Source organism: Phascolarctos cinereus, unplaced genomic scaffold, assembly GCF_003287225.1.
Source record: "Phascolarctos cinereus isolate Bilbo 61053 unplaced genomic scaffold, phaCin_HiC Scaffold_5;HRSCAF=322, whole genome shotgun sequence".
In the NCBI taxonomy this organism is placed as follows: Eukaryota; Metazoa; Chordata; class Mammalia; order Diprotodontia; family Phascolarctidae; genus Phascolarctos; species Phascolarctos cinereus.
Genome location: NW_027555958.1, coordinates 334,321,513 through 334,344,033, shown reverse-complemented (window position 1 = coordinate 334,344,033; position 22,521 = coordinate 334,321,513). Strand labels below are relative to the sequence as shown.

General features: G+C 38.8%; 1 protein-coding gene across 8 annotated transcripts in view; it reads left to right on the top strand.

Annotated features, from left to right (window-relative positions):
- SIPA1L2 (signal induced proliferation associated 1 like 2) overlaps positions 1–20,192 on the top strand; it is a 266,715-nt gene extending 246,523 nt beyond the window's left edge. For 5 of the 8 annotated variants that reach the window (XM_078156231.1, XM_078156233.1, XM_078156236.1 and 2 more), the window contains 5 exons: positions 4,463–4,594; positions 14,356–14,409; positions 14,999–15,122; positions 18,478–18,559; positions 19,897–20,192. In XM_078156231.1, the coding sequence (XP_078012357.1) occupies positions 4,463–4,594; positions 14,356–14,409; positions 14,999–15,122; positions 18,478–18,559; positions 19,897–20,043 (539 nt within the window). In that variant the 3' untranslated portion in view covers positions 20,044–20,192. The remainder of the gene's footprint in view (positions 1–4,462; positions 4,595–14,355; positions 14,410–14,998; positions 15,123–18,477; positions 18,560–19,896) is intronic. The other 3 variants (XM_078156235.1, XM_078156238.1, XM_078156239.1) reach the window with 2 other exon arrangements.
- The last annotated feature ends 2,329 nt before the right edge of the window (positions 20,193–22,521 follow it).

Genomic DNA, 22,521 nt, shown 5'->3' with positions numbered 1-22,521 from the left:
AGTAAAAAAAAAATACTGTTCCTTCAGTTTAAGAGGACCAGAATGGAGGAGATGAGATCAAAGGCATGTAGAGAGCATAGTTAGCAGGAAGAATAGCCTTGTTCAACAAATCCTACAGCACTAGTATCTCTGAAAGATGAATTTTTTTTAAATGCACTTTATTCAGAGGCTGATAAACCCTAAGGAATTCCTTACATATGAGAGATGCTATTGGCTAAAAACATAAATGGATTTAATAAAGTTATAGTTAAGTTCGATGATGATAAATGCTGGCCATTTAAAAAAAAAACAACTGAGGTTGTTTGGAATAGATCCTTCCCCCTTTTGGGTTGGTGTCAAGGAGGACAATGGCCATGCCTTTCTAAAGATTTTGCCACAGACGGTGCATTGGGCTGATTGGATCATTTCTCTGTTTTAATCTGGAGTTTCTCACTCTCCTCTGTGAAGTGTCTTGTTGTTTCTGGAGAGTGATTGTAAAACTTGAGATCCCCAACTATCAGGAAATGCTATCAAGAAAGCTACCCAGTATTTGTTATCAGAATAACATAATAACAATAAAATTGAAATTAATAAAGATGGATTATATAAGCGTGGGGTCTTTTGTAAATAGACAGGAAGCCGAAGACTCGATGTCATTATGCCAAGAAGCAGGGCAGGAGAGTGGGGAAGGAGATCCGGCAGACCTGCACAAACACTAACATTTCTTTAAAGAAAAAGAAAAAACCCAGTGATTGTTGAGTAGAACTCCAAGCTAGAGCCGCACCAGACATGAGTAGAAACAACAGGTGATGAAGAGAAAAGGAAAGGACCCTTCCAACATAGAAGATTACTTTCCTCTCTGCCAGTTAGTTTAATAGTTAACTATGCCATTTTCTGGAGCTGTACCAGTCTCCTTGGGGGATGTGAGAGAGGAACTCCTGTATTCGAAAGCTCCCAAAAAGTTCAGAATTGTAAATCATTTAAAGTCGGAATTTTTCTCCACTCACTAAGCATCAGGTCATGATTGACCTAGACAGGTGGCTGGCTGTCCACATGGAGCTCCTTTGGCTTTTGGGCCGCCATACTGTTATCTATTTTCTGTGGAAACTTTCAAATCTCATCCTTAGTTCTTATGAACTCTCAGCTGTCCAGTCAAGTACTCTGCCTCCCAGTAAGCAATATTTTTCCAAGCCAAGAATCAGAACACAGGATAATCCTTCTATAAGGATTCATTTTAAAACTACATTTATTTTATTTTATTTTATTTTATTTTATTTTATTTTATTTTATTTTTTGAAATTGGAACTGTCCTGGAAAAATCTGGGATTTGCATTCATCTTACATCACAAAGTTGTAAGGGTGACTCAGAGTTCCCATTTCCCCCGCATTCATCATGGTCAGAAGACTGACCATCTGCCTTTAACCAAAGGAGAATTATGGCTAGCCTTGTTGAACTGTTGTCAAATGAGTTAATATTTTTACAACACTTAATACTTAATTTCAGAATGTAGTAAGCACTTTGTCCTCTCCTCTCTCCTTGAACAAATAGAAGACTGAGAGTCAGAAGACCTGCATTCTATTGCTGGATTTGTCAGTGACAAGTTTTATAAGCACTTTATTAGCTTTGTGGTTCTCAATTTTCCTTCAATTAAGTGAAGATTTCTTACCTGCCTTACCCCCAGAGAATCAGTGTGACCTAGCAAATGGAGAGCAGGGAACACCTTGGTTACCGTACCACCTGTGATACATACTGTCTGTGTGATCCCGGGCAGATCGCTAAACCTCTCTGTGCCACAAGTGGTAGGAAACCCTGAGCTGTAATTCCAACAATGGCCCAGAGAGATGAGACTGAAGAAAAAGACAGTCCCTACAGTGGTTATGCAGTGACCAGTACATATCCCAGTAGATGTCCCAGCCAGCAACTGGGAGGAAGCAGGCAAACTTATGGAGTGACGATCAAGACCCCATAAACTTGATATATCGATTTCCCACCATTCCTTAAGGCCCCTTGGAGACTGAAAGCAGTTAGAAAGATAGCCTACTATTGGGTATTCAGGAAAGGCTGTCCCCCATAAGGAAGCATACAGCTGAGTTTGTCTGTGCCTTGCAGAACTATGGTGACGATCTTAGAGCCCTAAACAAATGCTAGCCAATAATGCAATTTTTGCAAATTATTGATGACTTAATTAATGACAAAGCCAGAGCACCACTGATGGCTTCGTTAGGTATTGCCCTTCATGTCCCATCATTAACTTATTATGGTGCAGGGTTTTTTTGTTTGTCTGTTTTTGGTTTTGCTTTTGTGTTGTTTTGTTTTTTGTCCTTTCTGACAGTCATTCTCTGATCTCTTCATCATGAGTGACCAAATTTGGTTTTAACCTAAAGAAGCTTGCCCTGAAGTAATAAAACTTAAGTTTAAGAGAACCCTGGAATTTCTTCGTAAACATTTTAAAATGGCATTCACTTAACCTGATTGAGCTTACAATCTAATGGGGACACTTATATGAACATCTAGATTCTACCTTTTCATTAAATTATAGCGAGTGATCCAGAGTTACACAGCAGTCAGTGGTAAAATAAATTATAATTTAAAATCTCTTTTTCTTGTATCAGTTTCTGTTACTAGTTGTATATGTGTGTGTGCATGCACATGCAATGTACGTGTTTATAAAGCTAAACATATATTTGTGATATATGGTAGAAAGGAGCTTGTTTGGCTGAAAGCTAAAAGAACCAGGCAGCCCCAACTCCACTGATCCCTCCTGTCACAAGGACTAAGCATGTACTTGGGACCGAACATTCCTATACCTACATTCTAAGGGAAGTAAGAGGGTGATAAAAGGGGTGAGAGCAAAATAGCAAATCCTGTGAATATTTCTTTTCTTCCCTACTTTCTGCCTCCCCCCATTCCCAGCAAGGAGGAATCAGCTGCTGATTTAATTGAGCTCCTCTTTGACCTGGTCAAGGACAAAGAATGTCCCATTTTAGAAGCTTCTGCTTGGAGCATTGGTTGTTTACTCAAAGCAGAAAAAAAAATGAGAAGGGAGGATCACACTAGAAAAATAGTATCTTTGTTATTCCTCTCAAAATGGGGGCCAGTGGAGCAAGGGCAGAAATAAGTAAGTTAATAAGATGATTAGCAAGGTAGCATAATGTGAATAGTTTAACAGCTACCTTTGACAGCTCTTTTAGATATAAATGTAATAGAGGTTAGGAAAGCCTGAGCCTATGACTTTTGAATGAGGATAAAAGTTAATTTTAGCCCCAAACAGCCTATCCTTAAACAAACGACATCAAAGCTCATTTCCAAAGGTTCACTGCTCTTTTAATAAAGCTCTTTTATAAGGGCAATTTTCCAAATGCCCTGGCTCGGTTCAGATGCCAGAATTTCTCATCTACCCAAAAATTGTGGGTACAGAAATTACAGGTGTAGTTTGTTAATTATGCCCTGAGTTTCCTTAATTGCAAGCTCAGTCAGCCAGGTGGTCATTATTTTGAGTGGTCTAATTAGTCAAATGTATTCACAAGTATCTGCATGTAACTCTGTTGGGTGGGCATGGAAATTATGAGGCAAAAGAAAGTCCAGTTGAAGGCCTTCCAAAGTTTGCTGGAAAATACCCAAAGAACGTTTTAAAAAATAGAACTCAGCATTATGAGTAATAAAAAACAAAGCAGTAGAATCATTTTTAAAGAAGTTGCAACTCCTACAAAGGAAGAGTTATAAATCATTAAGTATCATATGTAGGAGGTGTTTCTGGTGTGACTCATTATTATCAAGCCACTTGATTTAGGACAAATGGAGGAAAGTAGAGTTAACCACAGGTTTTGTATATAGTAAATAACTTTCAGTTAGAGAGCTCTTTTGTATATAATTCAGCAATAAAATTGTCCTCTTACCATCTATGCTTATATGAATGAACAAGTGAACATTTACATGATTCAATGAAATTGACATGATTCAATTCATAAAAACTTTGTTCAATTCTCTCTTAGATCAATGGACTGAACTATAGGGCTTTTTTCCGGTTATCAATGTTAGAAGATGTTTCCTTCAAGGCTTTTTATGTGTTAAAAACATTAGATAGAAAAAGAAAGAAAATGGTGCCAAAATCTTGTAGTCTGTAATTGGGCTAGGTCGAATTCAGAGGAAATGGTTCCAAGGGAAAACATCATTACTAAATGTTGATAATGTACATAGTCTAAATGCTAACTCCCTTTCTGCCATAATTTCTTCTGTGACTTCACTTGAATTAGTTAACCCTCAGTTTTCTGCTTTTCCCCAACTTTTTGAGTGTGTTTTTGGCTGTATGTGTCTTAGGGAAATCAGCAGCTTAAATTTTTGAATTTTTTTTTTTAATGAGGGCAGGGAGATGTCTTTTAAGGGGAAAGGAAAGAAGATGTTGTAGGTGAATTTCCCAAGGGGATGATGTTGTAGAGAGTTCTCTGTGATATCACTGACACTGTGGTTTTGTTTTTTGTTTAGATGAGTTCTGGCTCTCCGATGGGTCCTTATCGGATAAGTCCAAATTCACTGATCCAGGTCTGATGCCCCTCCCAGACACTGCCACAGGGTTAGATTGGTCCAACCTTGTGGATGCTGCACGGGCATTTGAAGGTAAAGATTAAACTGGCCCAGAGATCGTTTTTTTTTTAATGCTATGCAGTGTTTCTGTACATTTCCTAGAATCAAGCTCTTGTGTTGTGTAGATGAGCTCTAGAGTATTTTAGTCCCCAGAGGGGAAAGGTTGTGTGTAGTGTTGTTTCCTTAGGGAGCCTGTGCAGATTAGAGTGAAAGGGTATTGGGATGAGACTCAAGACTAGGGTTGCAATTCCAAATGACCTTGGACAAGTCACTTCCTCTTCTGTTCCTAACTTTTCTCATCTGAAAAGTTGAGTGCTTTGGACTCATATGGTCCCTAAGGTCTCTTGTAAAATCCATCCTGTGATTATTGTTTTTGTAAGGCAGGGAACTCCTTTTTTTGTTTTTTGTTTTTTGTTTTTTGTCAAGAAGGGTAAGCATTGACAGGGAAATTCTGAGATTCATCCTCTGTCACGAAGATGTGATTGTGGTATAAGATGCTTCCTTTGGCTTCTAATTTCATGTCAGTTGGTAAAAGGTCCATGCTGATTCTTTTAAAGAATGTTATCAGAGTGTTTTCTGTAGGAACAAGTGGTGAGGAAGAACAGAGCTACTGGAAGGGACTTGTACATTCTTTCCTCTTAAAGTAATGGATTCCCCAAGGCTCCTTGAAGGCAGAGATTTTTGTATTTATATCATTAGAGCCTCACACAGATCTTCACATAGAGCAGGTGCTTCCTAAGTGTTTAATGATTTCGGACAGATCTTCTTGAAGGGTTTACTTGATAGATTCCTAAGCCAGTGGAAGTTACCATGTTTTCTAGAATTTCCATCAGGAAGGGTAACACAGCTAGCCTCCAAGGACCCAACTCCTCATCTCATTTGTAGGCCATTCCTCTTCTCCATACCTCTCCTCCTCTAAGCTATCAGGGCTTCCAAGTTATGAAGGGCAGAGCTGCTGCTCTAAAGGAAGGGCCCAGAAGTTAGAGGTGTATCAGAGGAGCAGTACAGGTTGGTAGAAAGGACAATGGTACTCTTAGAATTGGGAGACCTGAGTTCCTGTCCTAGAAATATCAATAACTTAGGCAAATCAGTTCACATTTCTGAGCTTCAGTTTCCTTATTTGTGAAATGAGAGGATTACACTAGATAATCCCTAAGGTGTCTTCCAGGCTTTAAATTTTATGATTGTAAATAATGATGTTTTAACTGCAGTTCAACTTGCTTACCAAGTTTAAAATTGCTTCTGTGGCCCCAAGGGTGAATTTGGAATATCAGTATAGCATGCAAAATTTATGGAGAAAACAATGACTCTCTTAACCATCTCAGGGAAGCCTAAAGGTCGTTTTCCCAAGGGCTTTCCGCAAAATTCTGAATGACAGCTCTGCTGACCCTCACCATCTGGTACTGATGATTTGAAAGTTTCTGTCTTTTAACTCAAGACAGACAAGGCTGTGATGTAGCACAGGTAGGTCAGGGGGAACCCCTGCAGAATGGATGTGGGCTGTAACTACTCCCTCCATAGGAGGAGTAAGCCTGGTTCATTGCCTTACAAAGTCCTTGTCCTACTTGGGAGCTTCAGCATGCAGCTGCCTGCCTTGTAATGAGGCCCTAACTCTGGCATTATCAAAAGCAAAATCCCTATTGTTTTTTAAGCCAACAAAACAAAGCAAAAAAAAAAAAACCTAGGGCTTGTGGCCTGTTTACTTGAGTCTGTCCTTTTACTTTAGTAACCCTTCCCTTGTGCTGTCCTGGAAGTTGGAGACCAGTGAAAGGCAGAATTGCTTTTGCCAGAGTCAATTCAAAGCTGATCTAGGAACCAAATTCAACAAATTTAATTCAATGAATGTTTATTATGCCTCTGCTTTGTGCAAGGCACTCTTAGCTAGGGTATTTTCACTCTGTGTGTGTGTGTGTGTGTGTGTGTGTCCGTGTGTCCATGAGTGCACATGCTTGTGAGGATAGAATGGGATTGTCTCTGCAGTAGAGGTTTGAACAAGAATAGTTATCACTGATTACTGTTTTTTTCTTTTTTTTCCCCATGGGTCATCCATTGGGGAGTACTTTACTGTGTAAACTCTTGGATCTTGTATAAAGCTTGGATCTTCCTCTGTGTTTTTTTGATAATGTACCTAGAGAAGACTGTAGTACAGTGGGGAAAGCATGGGCTTTTGAGTCAGAGGACCCAGGTTCAAATCCTGGTTCAGCCATTTATGCCTGAGTAACCTCGGACAAATCAGTTTCATCATCTACCAAGTAAAGAAGTTGGACTAGTTGACCTATTACAATCCCTTCCATCTGTGAGCCTGAGATCCCAATTGCTGACTCTCAAATCCCATGGATAGGTCTTATGATCAAACAGATACCTACTGAGTGTGTTTTGAGGGCCCCTGGCAGAGGCCCTTGCACAGAAATCATGTTCCCCCAACCTCCAGTATACTATATGAAGTGGTACCATTTTTTTTTCTTTTGAGATTTTTAATTTTTTTAATGCAGGTACCTTTGAGAACTGATTTGATAACTAGCTATTGTAATATTTTTTTAAGAATGGGCTATATCTTAATCTTAGTAGATGATTTTGAGAAGTTCCATAACTGAAAAGGTAAGACACCCTACAGCGAGCCTGTTGGTAGAGACGTTCTCAACCTACTCAGGCTGGTTATTTAATAACAGACGTGGAGTTCATCACCGAGCATATACTTGAAGTCTTTCTACCTTGGGCAGCACCTGCCCAAACTTGAGCTCTTCTGGCATAATCTACAAGAAACTAGGGTCACAGCTGTCATGAGGTGGCATTGGAGTTCTTTAATGTTAGTGATGATGATGGTATTATTAATACTATTATACCTTTTTGGAGATTTTCATTGTAAGTCAATTTCCCTCCGCCTAAGTTTCTTCATCTATAAAATTGAGGGTGTTGGGCTGGATCTTTAGGGTTCCTTGCATCTCTCTAAAATGGAGATCAGAGCGTTTAAGCTAGAGCTATAATATGGTTTATGGGTTGACCTTAAGCTAAATGAAAGAACAGAGTACTTACTAGGTTACTAAAAGCCCTAGGAAGATTGTTTTCCAAATGGGAGAAACATGTGTGATCATTTTTGCTATGAGGAAAGGAATTGGTTGATCTACTTTTTACACTTCTCAAGTTCCAGGTCATCTTAATGGAAATTGATTAAAAAATTGTTGTTATTGTTCAGTCCTTTCAATTGTATATGATTGTGAACCCATTGGGGTCTTCATGGCAAGGGTACTGGTGTGCTTTACCATTTCCTTCACCAGCTTGTTTTACAGATGAAGAACCTGAGGTAAAGTGACTTGTGACTTTGTAACAAGTGACTTGTCCAGGGTCACACAGATTTGAATTTAGGAAGATGAGTCTTCCTGACTCCAGGTCCAGCACTCTATCCACTCTGCCACCAACTGCCCCCTGATAAAAAATATTAAATGATTATTTAAAGGAAAAAGCAAGTGTTGCTACCTATGGACAAAAAGTGATACCTGATAAAACTAGATATGAAATCATTGTTAATCTTGACTATTATAACATGCCAGCTTAGGACCCTATTCTTATGAAAATTCAGATGAGAAGTTGTTACTATAGATATTTGGGTAATCAATTTTTTTTATACTAATTTTATCTGAGATTACACTGTAGAGCTTGATTTCCTTCTGATTCCAATATGTCCAAACCTGGATGTTGACAAGTATCTTAATGGTTTGTGTTAGTATCAGCTTTTTTAAAGGGAAATACAGAGAATGCCACACCCCATTCCCTATTTTCCTAAGCTTAAAACTCTATGAAGGTATTTGGGACACTGTATATTTTTTCATATGACCCATTTCGCTGACATAGGAGAATGCTAATTATTTGGAAAGGAGCATTGTATGACAGAAGGTTTGGGATTCAAATCTCAGATAACCTTTATGTTTTCCTCCTCTGTATAATGGGAAGGTTACACTAGATGGACCTATAAGGTCCAGATCTAAATCTTAATGATTTTTTAAAAAAAAAATTGGTCTTTATCTTGCTCTTACCCCAGTTTTCATATCAATCAACAAGCATGTGTTAGGAGATGGGAATACAAAGATAAATGAAACAAACCCTGCCCTCAAAAAACATATGTTCTGTCGAAGGAGAATGTATTCTTGCATATACATCCGTAAGTATGTACAAAACATAAGAAAAACACAAAGTAATTGGGAGCCAGCAGGAGCAGCTAGGGAAAAGAGGAAAATGGTGTCACTTGGGCTTTTTCTTAAATAAAGCAAGGAATTTTACGAGGTAGAATTGAGACTGAAGTATTTCTAGGCATGTAAGAAAGCCAGCCCAAAGACGTGGAGGCAGAAGAGTGTTGTTTTATGAGGTGGAACAAGAAGACCAGATTGGCTAGCCTGTGGAGTGCTTCCTGTCATAATTGTCAGTTGATATCCTCAATTAGCTTTTGTTATTTTTATTGTTGTTGTTATTGCTACTGTTAGTTAGGAGATAGCTAGCTGGTACCATGAATACAGTATAATCCTTGGAGTCAGGAAGGCCTGAATTTAAATCATGCCTAGAGATGCTCAGTAGCTGTGTGATCCTGGGCAATCTCAGTCTCAGTTTCCTCATCTGTAAAATGAGGATAGTAATAGCACCTACCTTCCAGGATTGTTGTGAGGGTGAAATGAGGTAATAACATCCATAAACTTCTTTTTAATGCTATTTTTATATCCTTGTTCTTATTAGATTCTGAGTCTTTACAATGTGGCAACAATGAGAAAGTCAAATCAAAAACCGCAGTTGAAACTGAGGAAAAGAAAATTATTTTATTTAGTTAAAGATTAGAAAATAAAAGTTTGGTCAAAGTTTTTAGGAAAGAGAATTATGACTTTCTTCCTAAAATTGTTGTTAAACTTTTTGAAACTTGTTCAGACACTTTATTTATGTGGCATACATGAATGAATGAATGAATGGATGAAGTGTTTACCAAGCACTCACAGTAGACCAGATACTCTTAAGTGTTAGCCATACAAATAGGAGCAAGTGAATTAATCTCAGACTTCTAAGAATTTATATTCTAAGGTGGGAAGACAGGAAGAAAACACACAGATGAAAGGTAGGAAGGAAGGCAATGGTGACATGATTTGGGCATGTCCAGAAAATGGCATTGTGGCCTGGTTCTGGGCATTATGGGAAAATTTTTTTCAATAAAAATAAAGTTTCTGGATAGATGAAAGTTATTCTTTTTAATTACAAATTTTTAAAAAATGTTTTACCATTTTTTGTGGAAATCTTTCTGATATGTATTATATATATATATTTCCCTGACTTAAAGAGTATGTTATACCTAAGTTTTGATTCATGCTTCAAAAATATAGTATATGGGTTTTGTCATAGCTATTTAAATGGGCTTTTTAGTAAAAGGTTGAGTTTTCTTCCATGTTATCTTAGAAACATTTATTCATATGCACATTTACATGTATGCCTTATTATGAAAATAAAACAAAACCAATATGCCTACTTTAAAATAATTTTTCAGACATGAAGTGTTGTATAAGTGCTGACTAATGACAGAAATGAGAATATATATGTGTATATTTACATATACACATATATATCAGCATGAACCTCTTGATTCGGAAACTCCACTTTATTCTTGGCTAAATAGTTGTTGAAATCAGCTATGACCTGTTTATTAAGATCAGACAATTGTACTCTTTACTGATATGTTAAGTTTCCTAAATAAGGCTAGAAAGCACTGCCTTTTCTTTGATTTGTAAATCTTGGTGCATACATTCATAAAATGCTCCATTTATCGGAATAGAAGCGTTGTTTTTCATTACTTTTGGTCTGGCCAGTTCTTTGCTCTTACCTGAACCTAATCTAGGTTGAAAGAGGATAATTTCTGTTTAAAAAAAATCCTTTTCTATTAAAAAATACTCCATTTTCAATTGAATTCAACAAGCATTTATTAAAAGTACCTTCTGTGGGCAGAGTGCTTTGTGGTAATAAATGAATTATCATGATATGTCTTAAAAGGTTTTCAAGAAGATTTGTTGCAGCACTGAACTAATTTTTGTCATAGGCTTGGATGACTTTTTAATAGTCAATACATGCAAGATATAGAGCAGTCTGCAAATCAGATTGTTGTTTGTGATTTCATTGAGTGGTTATATCTCTAATGATAGTGACCTTATGAATTAAGATCATACCTCACACCTGTGTTTTTTAGCTTACCCTATACATTAGACAATCCTGAGGGTAAGTGTTAGATGTTGCTAAACAGTGGTCATCATAGCACCCATGAGGTATCCTGTAGCCATTGGAATCTGAGGATAAAGTAGACTCATTATTTTTAAAAGTAATTTACAAGTTACTGTCTGTGTTTAAATATCCCCTTCATCAGAGGCAGCTTAGTGGTCAGAAAGCATGTTAGCCGATAGAGAACTGGATTCAGGTTTCTGCCTCTGACCCAGCCTAGCTGTGTTTCTCAGTGCCCTAGGCAATCTCTAAATATATAAATTGCAGAGAAGGTGTTTATTTGCCTTAGTAGAGAGAGTTTCTTCACCCAGGAATTCCCTGTATCAGTGAAAGAGTTGCTCTATCCTTTTATTAGGTGAGACATCTTTTTGTCAGTTTGACTTACTAAGTCTGACACATTCAAAGTAAAACTCTCTTCCAAAATCCCATAATGCCCTAAAGTAAAAACAGAATGTAATCTCTCTGGATCTCTGTTTTTTGTCCATGGAGGCCCTGTTTTTCCTCAAGGAATTATCACTTTGAATTTTAGTTTGTCACCAGAAAACATCTCTATTGACTAAGTTGCAAAAATACAAATGCAAAGGAGATAAAGACTTTTTTGTTTCTTTTTGGTCAGATACTTTGACTCATGGGAGGCAGTGTGATACATGTTGGGAAATGTAGCATTGTAGCTAGAGGCATTCCAATCCTAGGTCTGCCACTTAGTATACCCTTCCTGACCTTGGTGAATTACTTGACTCCTCTGAAATACAGGGGCTTCATTTGTACAATGAGGAGATTGGACTAGATGACCTCTAGGGTATCTTCAAGTTCTGAATTTAACTCTGATCCTACTGTGGTGCCTGGAGCCCCAGTTACACATACTAATGGGTGAAGTAATTACTTGATGTGATGAAAACATGAGTCACTCAAATTTTAAATTACGCATATATGTATATGTAATGCATATATATACATATACATGCATGTACACAAACATATATACACATATGTACATATATGATAATAGTGATATATTGGCCCATCTTGATTCACTCTTTCTTTAAAATGTGTCATCACCTTCCTTTATATTCACGGTAAGATATAAAATGTACACTGTGATGATAGAATAGCTTTATCTAGGTTTCATTGTTATTCTTTTTGTGGGAGGGGGAAAACCTGGTTTTTCAGGTGTAGTCTTTAATTCCTCACTCGTAATTTCTCATCCAATCTGTTACTAACCTTTTCTTTGTTCTCTAAAATCCTTCACATCTAGAAACTTTTATACTTGAAACATTATTTACAAGAGATTTCCATATTCCTACTCCATTGATTTCTCCTTGCCTATAGCCTCAGAGCTGGGAAGCCAATCTTCCTGCCTGAGCTGAATCTCCCCCTCTATTTCCCTACTCCTACCCCTTAATAAAACCTTTAAGCTATTCTGGCCATCACCTCCTAGCTGAACTGAGCAGTCCTGATCATCTTAGTCAAATACCCTAACCTTTGGACTATCTAAGTTTCCCATAGCTGAGTCCTAGACTGTCATGAACGGTCTTAGAGATGAGGTTCCCTGGCAACATCCATGGCCATATCCCTTCCTTGTCCCTTCCCTACCCTACTTTGGAGGTGTTGATCCTGGACCCAGTAGGAAGGATGCCAAGCTTGGAAGTGTCAGCTCTGACCCTGTTATGAGGGGGTTCAGGGAATGCCCCAGTGTGGAGAGGGGGTTCAGGGAATGCCCCAGTGTGGAGAGAGGCCCATGCCAGCCCAAGTTTGAGGAGTTCATTGGGCTGTCCCCTATTATTCTTCCCTTTTTGACTTCTATCTCGTTTTGTTTTTGTTTTGTTTTGGTGGGGGGTTTTTTTTGATGTCTTCATTTCAACCATAAGGCTTTCCCTTTTAGGATATCTCTTAAATACACCAAATAAAAGGGCTTCTTTTCATTACTGAAATGCAGAAAACATGAGTGATTCAGTCAAGTGCTTTTTTTTTAATTACATATATTGCAGTGAGATACATTGGCCTAAGAATCATCTTTATTCATATTCTGCCAGATACCATTTCCTTTTCTCCTCATTCATATTCATTCTGAAATGTAAAATATATTTGGTGATGATAGAATAATCTCAGCTTTATTATCACTGTATTATAAAAGAATTAGATTTTACCATGGTTATTACAAACATTGTACATTTATTATTCACCTACAGATATTGTTCTTTGATCTGTAAAAGCCAAATGGCTTCCAGTATCAAGTTAGAAACCGCAGAACACAATTTTCTTTCTTCCAAAGAAATTCACGTATAAAAGTAGACACTCTTAAATTATGGCTTTGTATGAAGCACTCATAACATAGAAATTGACTTGAAATGATTGAAGCATGTAGATATATCTAAGGTAGACTTGGGGTTCTGGTTTTAGAAAGTCATTTTTAGGAAGGAGGAAATCACACTTTATTTGAAAATCTATTGTTTTGTTAATGGTTCTGCCTGCCCTATATATGTACAACTTTTTCTTGGTCAGCAGGCACTTATTACTGCCTGCTGGGTTCACAGCACTGTAATAGCAGCTTTGGAGTCCATGGTTTGCCACGCAGACTACAAGCACCCTTTGACATTGCTATCCATTTTAATTAACTAAAAGTTGGTGACCCTCCATAAACCCAACAAGTCAGAGGTCTTATTAGGAGTGCTCATTCAGCAGCCAGGGAGGAAAGTAGAGTGGGAATAAATTAAGAGCAAAGCACCACTGACATGCAACCAAATATCTTTTCCCGGCCATTAATCAAATCACCTAAGAAAGTTTGCAGCAGCATAAATACACCTGCTTTCTATTCCCTGAATCCTGAGTAAAAACCTGGTGACTTGAAGAAAAAGCATATCAGTGAAAAAAGGAAAATGGCTTAAGTAGCTGCTTGTCTGCCTTTTTTCCCCCCTGCCTCTTCATATAAGCAAACCCTTTTATGAATACCATTCCAGTATCCCCATGCTCGTCTCTTTCCATGAATGTCCTCATTGGGTGTCCTGTTTATAATATTCCCCCATGTACCTTAGTTTCTTAAATGTTGACTTGGTATCTTAGAGCTTCTCAGTGCCAACTGGGCTTTGTGATCAAATTAGACTATAAAAGCCGTTATGGTTATTAAATATTGGAAATCTTACTCACTTTGCTATTCCTTTAAAATTTTAGTGTCTGGATCGTACCAGTTGTCTCTATGTCATCCTAATTTCTATGTTGATAGAGTGAGATTTCCAGGTGTGTCATTTAATTAAACCTTAAAGTGTGGTATGTGTTCATACTTTCGTGTGTGTGTGTGTGTGTGTGTGTGTGTGTGTGTGTGTGTGTGTGGTATCCCTTGTTTCTAGAGCAGAGCAGCCAGGTACAAAATGTGGAATATAAGCACCATGGTTAGTGGTACATAAAAATTGGTTTTATAAGCACTAAGGGCTTCTTGGAATTTTTTTTTAATGAGTATGATTTGCATTTGATGTGACCATTATTTGAGCCTTATAAGAGCTCCAGAGATTCTCGAGTCTAGAGAGATCTTGTTCATAGGAAAATTCTAAATCTTATTACAGGTCTTGACTCAGATGAAGAGCTTGGTCTGGTCTGTCACCACACGGCCTATCTAGGTGATGGTTTGGGGTTGATCGTTGGCTCATGATGCTTCGTAAACTTTCCTTTATATTGCTAATGTCTGCACGTCTGCATGGTTATCCAAATGCTGAGGGTTGGGGAAGCAAAAGGGAAGGTGGGCCCTGTCGTTTGTGGCCCAAATTGTCTTTCCCTTTGGTTCGGTTTTTGGTTTTTGTTTGTTTGTTTCAGGGAAGGGGAGGGGATAGATAGGATCAGACCAGTCTCCTAGTTTTTATAAATGAGCATGAACAAATTAGCAAACAAATTCATTCCATGAAAAAGTGAACACTTTGGGCACTGAGGATTTAAGAAAGCGTTTTGGCTGCAATAGCCCCATCCTCATAGCTCTGATATGTATATACTGCTCTTGCTGGCAAGGACAACCAACTATAATGTTTTCAGGATGTGTGATGGCTTGCCTGGTTGAACCAAAACAGTGTTTAACCAGAACTAGTTTGTGGGCTTTATTTTTTTTTTAAGGCCAACTGTTTGAACATTAGCCTGTGGATTCATTTTCAGTAGGAAATGTTGCCTAATCTAATTGTAGCTAATCAAAAGCCTTGTGTATGTGCTTTCCCTCTCTAGATCAGAGAGTAGCATCCTTCTGCACTCTGACAGATATGCAGCATATGCAGGGCTTGGAGGGAACCCAAGAGTTATCTTTATGTGTAGATCCAGCCAATGGGAAAGATTTCATGGATACAGATGGGTAAGTAACCTTTTATAGGGAATAGGGACTGGGTAGAAGAAGAGAGGAGAGGGGACAGAGATAAGTCATATCCTTCTATTATATTGTTGGTCCATTTTTGTTTTGGTTTAGAGGTCATGCAGATTAAATTTAAAAGTGTTCCCCCCAACCAGTTAGTAAATGTTTGAGAATACACCCCTGCTCCCATCCCATTGGAACATGAGATTCTCCAGCAACCCACTTCAGAGAGACTTCAGAGACAGAACATCTGAGCAACAGCTGGCTCAAAAATTCATCTGAGGGGGCAGGTAGGTGGCGCAGTGTATAAAACACCCACCCTGGAGTCAGGAGGACCTGAGTTCAAATCCGGCCTCAGACACATGATATTCACTAAGCTGTGTGACTCTGGGCAAGTCACTTAACCCCAATTGCCGTGCCCCCTCAAAAAAATTCATCTGTAAAGACTTCAGAATCTAGCAATAGTTTTCAATTTAAACAGCTAAGAGTCCATGATCCAGAAGGTGTCTGGAATCCCATTCCCAGCCATTATTTTTCCTTGTGAATTAATATTAAGTTCTTATTGATGGAACCAGTGTTTGGGACAGACATAAAGCCCCTCAGTCCAGGCAAGAGAATAGTTTTCACACAGATACCATTTCTCTGGCTTTAAGAAACCGAATTAGGCTAACCAAGCACCTGACATTATGACTTTAGATGGGTTTGACCCTGGGCAAGTCACTTAACCCCTGTTTTCCTCTGTTTCATCATTTCAAATGGGAATAGTAATAATCATAGCATCATCTCACAGGGTTATTTTGAGGATCCAATGAGATAATATTTGGAAAAAGTGCTTTGTGCAGTTCCTGACACATAGCAGGTGCCATATAAATACTTACTCCCTGCCACACCTGGCAAGCAGGTCCACTGCCTGCTGAGACACATGAACTTGTACAGAGAATTTAAGGAGATCCTTTTGGTAGCCTGTCTTAGAAGGGAAGAACTTCAATGACAGAGAGAAGTGACATCATTGAGAGTCAAAATCTGCCACCTAAATCACCGTCCTGGCACCAGGCAGAGAAATACCTTGCTGGTCTGTCATTCACTTGCCAGCTCTCCATCGGCCTCCACTGCTGAGCAGGCAAATCAAGCCACAGCTGCAATTCCCCCAACCCCCCATAACCCTTAGCCTGTGATCCTGATTAATGACCCCACAATGTATAATCTGCACTATGGTGGGACAGCCAGCCTCCTTATTTCCCCAGCTAGGTTTGTGGCATGTGGAAGAATACATTACCTCCTTATCCCACAATCACCTGAAAGTCATCTTTTCAGACTCTCACCCTGACAGGCGTCCTTTGACATCATCCTGGGTCACATTAGATGAATAAACAAGCCAACAGACTCCAGTGAGAGGGACCCACTACTTCCTGAGGCAGACCCACTCCTGGGCGATTCTAATTGGCATCTTCTAGCCATTGGTTCTGGTTCCGCCCTCTGGGGCCAAAAAGAATCTTCCTAGCTCCCCTTCCGCTTGACAGTCTTTCAAATACTGGAAGACAGCTATCATCACTCCCTCCTAATACTGTCTCCTGGGAACTTGAGTCACTGGCAAGTTGAATTTGCATTTTTTTACTTACTGAGTCCTCAGAATATTCCTGTGAAAGGGGAGGAGATGAGTCAGAAGCCCTTAGTCCATTGTCTGGTTCCCACAGCAGCCTCTTTACCAATTGTCTAGCAATGAGTTGCTTAAAATCTCTCGGAAAAGAGACCATGGTGGCGTAATGGAATGAAACCTGGACTTAGAGTCAGGAAGATCTGGGTTCAAATCCTATCTCCGACACTGAAAAGCTTTGTGACCATGGACAAGTCACATCAGTCAACTCTTTGTGCCTGTTTTTTTTGTTTGGTTTGGTTTGGCTTCTCCCCCCCCCCCCCCGTAAAAAGAGAGGGCTACTTTGCAATTCAAAATTCTTGTGCAAAGAAAATAACTAAAACATCTATCCCCTTTGACTCAGAGATTCTATTATTGGCATATACCCCAAGGAGAAAGGACCTATGTAAGGCGCAGCTAGGTGGCTCAGTGGATAGAGCTCCAGCCCTGGAATCAGGAGGACCTGAGTTCAAATCTGGCCTCAGACACATGATACTAGCTATGTGACCCTGGCAAGTCACCTAACCCCGATTGCTTTGTCAAAAAAAAAAAAGAAAAGAAAGGAAAAGAAAAGAAAGGCCCCCATGTTCACCAGAGTATTTATAGCAGCCCTTTTTTGTACTAGCAAAGAATTGGAAACAAACTAGACGCCTGTTGATCTGGGAGTGGTTAAATACATTGTGGTACGTGAAGGTAATATAATATTACTGTGCTAGAAGATACAGTGACTATGGAGAAGCACCGAAAGACTTATCTGAACTGATGAAAAGTGAAGTAAATAGAACCAGGAAAACAACATGTACAGTGACTGCAGCAGTGTTAGAGGAAAGAACAACGACAAAAGAAGCAGTGCTGCGAAATGTTAATGTCCAAATTTGGTCCCAAAGAAGAGGTGTGAGAAGACACTTCAGCACCCTTTTTGCAGAGATGGGGGACCATGGAATGCTACATAATATCATTTTTTTATATATATTTGATTTTGTGTAACTTTTTTCTTTCTCTTTTTGTTACAAAGGATTGCTCTCTGGGAGAGGATAGAGGAGGGATCATAGTGAGAAACATAGGTTATATGAAAGCAAAAGATCTAAAAACTGATTTTAAAAATATTTTAAAAGAAATTAACAATGTCAGATATAAGTATGTCTTATTTTTAGGATAAAGTGTGTTAGGATTGTAGTATCTTTAAGTTAGGAGGGACCTCAGAAGTCATATAGTTCAATCCCCAACCTGAACCATAACACTCTCTATGTATACTCCCTCCATAAAGAGAATTTTTGTAAGAAGAATCATATATTAAGCATACTCAGGAAACTTGATATATAAAATGATCTTAGGGAAATTATTTTATAAAATAAAATATTCTCTTATCAAGCTGAGGGGGGGGTGAGAGAGAGAGAGAGGAGAGAAAGTGAGAGGGCTAGCCAGCTTCAGTGGCCCCTTTAAGTCTACTAAGACGTGACTGAACTCTCAGCTTCCTTCCCAAACATGTGCTACTGGAGAAAATATGAATACTTGTTTAGTAGATAGAAACTCAGGGCAGTTTTAGGAGGAAAAAATAACAGCAGTACCCTGGTTGGCTCAGAATCACTTTTTTTTTCTTTTTGACCTGAGTCATAATTACATAAATCATTTTCAATTAAGTTTTAAAGAAAAAAAAAGAAAAAATAATAATTGACTATTAACATTTGACTTCATCCTTCTTTACTCTATTATATCATTTGATAGGGAGCGTTCTCCATCAACTTTGACTGGAAAAGTTAATCAACTAGAATTGATTCTTCGACAACTTCAGACTGACCTCCGGAAGGTAAAGCAGTCTCTCGTCAGCTCACATATCCCCAATGATGTTGATTGTAATACATGTAGCATAGTGTGCATGCCATATATTTGATAAGTGTTTCATGAATTGGATTAGTTAATATTTTAAGTTTTCCTGCAACCCCTTTCATTTTTAGCAGTGATCAATATACAAATTGTCCCAAAAGTCTTAGTGCAGTTTTAAGCCTCAATAGTTTAAAATTACACCAAGATTTTTGGGGGGGTGGGGGGTGGATTCACTAGAGGTGGCAAGGAGAGGGCATCGAGTATTCATCTTTAGGGAGATAAAGGTTAAATTTTGGAGGCTTTGGTTCCAAATAGGGATAAGCCCTGAATATAGCCAAGGCCACTCCATAAGAGATTAAGTGAAGCAGCCCATGAGCCAACCCTTTTAACCATCCAGCACTTTTTATCCCAATTCAGTGAGTATTTACTGAGATTGCATTTTGTCAACTGGCAGAAGACAGACTGATGCCTGCCAAGGGGCCTGAGAATACTCAGCTGGCATCTTTGAGGCCTTCAACGCTTTGGCCTCAAACTTCACCCTATGTGCAGTTAGCTTCTCCTGTGTAGAAATCAAGGATATGTTAACATAAGAGTTAGAACTCATGTCTTTTGGTAATGGTCAGGACCAGCTGGTGTTGCCATGTCTTATCCCATCCCTTCCCCACCTCCCCAGGTCCCTCACCCCGGGTCAAGACTTAATCTGTCTCCTTTATAAAAAAAGGAATGTTGCCAGGTGGCACTTTGTGTCGGGTGACACACCAACTTTTAAAAGGTTAGAGGTGAAGCTTCTGAAATCTTGAATATTTCAGCCGTGTGTGTGTGTGTGTTCTTTTAGTAAGGTTGTGAAAACAAGGTATAGACAATTAAAGTGGGAATGAAATGTCCAACTATTTTTTATCATCCTAACTATATTGCTACCAGTTTTGTAGGTTTGAATAGATATAGCTGACAGTATAAGAAGTCTTGTACAGTTTGTATATCTTCTAATCTTTTAATCACAGTCTCACAGGAATTTAACAAAAACCAAATATTTTTAAAGCAATTCAAATACAAAAGTCATCTTCCCCTCCGCCACCCCCGCGCCCCCACCCCACACACACACACTCCTATGGGCAAAGTAGAATATAGGAGATAGAATGGCTTTCCTTCTTCCTTTTTCTTGATTACTGGTGCAGCCTTCAGGAAAAGTTAGGCCACCTCTTGGCAGAAGTTTCGAAGATGAATCCTTGGTCTGTGATCCATCACAAACACAGTCTCCAGAGCAAGATATTGACTTATTGGCTATTTCAGCTGACTCAATTGCTTTTCTACCACCAACAGGAAAAACAGGACAAGGCTGTTCTGCAGGCTGAAGTTCAGCACTTGAGGCAGGACAACATGAGACTTCAGGAAGAGTCCCAGACAGCAGCAGCTCAACTGAGAAAATTCACAGAATGGTTTTTTAATACCATCGATAAGAAATCTTAACTTCCAGATATCTAGCCAGGAACCGCTGTTGGCGCTCCTATCCATTTGAAGTAGCAAAAATCTGATTTTTAACTGTGCTTACAATCAGTTTTTAGATGTTTCCGCTATTTCCGCTCTGTCCGACACCATTCATCCAGGCAAGGTTTGGCGATGGGGTGGGGGTGGGGGGTGGGGGGGGCAGGGATGGACCTCGTTCATGGTAGCCATCTTAGAACAACAGAAAGCAGCAGACCTGAGTATGGAGATGAATGTAATTCCTGGCTTGAAGATGAATGTAATTCCCGATGTCAGTTTAGACCTCTCATTTAAATTTACTAATACGGTGCTTGGGCTTACCTCAAGAGGGACAACAGTTTTGGTTTGATTTACTATATTTCAGATGACCTGGTGGAGAAGTTAAAGCAATCTACAGTAACTTGGGCTTCAGTATTGTAAGATAAAGTTTAAAAACAGATAACCAGACATATACTTTAAAGTTAAAAGGTGCTCTATTTTTTTGGCTGTACAGTAGTTCAACTTCCACAATCACATTGTCATAGCAATAAGAATGGAGGTATAGTGAATAGTCACAAAAGCTGTGTTGAAAAATCAAAAGCTAGCACTGATGTGTTTAACTCTCGGTTGGATGCAGTCACATTAGAGATTTATTTATTTGCAGGAACAAATGGTGCCTGAATATTAACAGTGTTTTGATTTTTTTTAAAGCTACACATGCCTTGTAAATGGCTCGCTGGGTAGTCTGCTTCAACTCTTTGCTCACTTTTGTATAGTTGCTTCACTAGGGGGGAAAAAGTCAAGTACAATACCACTTACTTATAAAAAACTCACCTACGGTGTGAGCCAGCAAGATTCCCTTGTCCAATGCCAAAATTTGTTTATCTTTGTACAGAAGCTTTGATCAAGTGTCTTGTATTTAACATCCTTATTTAAGCTTATTTAACCTTAAAATGTTAATTTTATAAAGTTTGATTTTATCTGCACTATGATGATGAGGGCAGTTAGCAGCAAGCTCGAAAATCACTGAACTTGCTAAGATGACTTGAGGAGTGGAGAGAAAATTCTAACAATCGGATGCTGCTAGTATACAATTTGTTTGTTACTGCTTTACCATTTTTAATTGTTTTATTTGAGAGGAACATACCTTTTGCTTTTTTAATAAATGTTTTAAAAAATCAACAAATGAATATACCCAAGTGGGTGTGGACTCTGGCTTTTGTTATGTTTCTGTTGGGGTCAGAATCGTCTGTTCCTCAGAAATCTTATTTGTGGTGGTGGTGGTATCATTTCAGTCTTGTCCAACTCTTTATGACCCCATTCAGAGTTTTCTTGGCAAAGATACTGGAGTGGTTTGTCATTTTCTTCTCCAGCTCATTTGACAGATGAGGAAACTGAGGCAAATAGGATGACGTAACTTAAGGGGATTATTGCAAGACCCATAAGATCGCTAGTTTCTTCATCCGTGACATACCAACCAAGGCAGTGTTGCTGGAGGATCTCATGTTCTCCGTCCTGAACTGACTTAGAGAGGCCTGTTGCCTAATTCTATCTCCTCAATCCTGAGAAAATAAAAAAAGCTTTTGAATGAATGAGTAAATAAATGAACAAATGAATAAAAAAGCATCTGTGTCCTTCCCATCTGTCTAGCACTAGGAATACCAATGCAGAAATGAAGACAGCCCCTGTCCTCAAGAAGCTTGGGTTGTACTAGGGAAGACAGCATATTTCCAGATAAATAGAAACATATAGAGAAAGTAAATATAAGGTAATTTCAGCAGAGAGGCTTTTAGGGAAAATCAGGAAAGACCTAGCAAGTTTAAAAAACACTTGGCAGTTTCAACATGAAAAAGGTGGTGCAATGGGTAGAGCACTGGACCTGGAGTTAGGAAAATCTGAGTTCAGATATGACCTGAGACAATTCCTAGTTGTGTGACCCTGAGCAAGTCACTTAATCTCTCTGTGTCTCAGTTTCCTCACTTGTGAAATGGTGATGATAATATCAGCCCCCTTCCAGGGCTTTTGTAAAGATAAAATGAGATTCTAAAATCACTTTGCAAACATAAAAGAGCTGTATAAATTCTAACTGTTATTATTGTCTCTTGTGTGGTCAGAACTGACGGAGAACTCCTGCTGTGGGGGGACGAAAAGCACTTAATTGGCCTAATTAGGGATAGCTACTGGACCTCACAACTATCCTCAAGGTCTATGTAGAGAGAAGAAAGGTGATAAACATCCATCTGTGATCCTTAGGTTGGGAAATGGTAAATGATTTACTAAAGTCCATGGCATAAATACCATATAGTTCTTGATCATTAACATCCGAGCAACTTCATAGGACAAGCTTCCTGCCCTATTATCACAGGACTTGGATGTACACTGAGAAACAAAAGTCAGTTGTGTCCTATTGAGTTCTAAATTGATTGGGCACAGCTGCCCCAGAAGGTCACATTCCTGCATTTGGGTTCCAAACACTGCAAACCC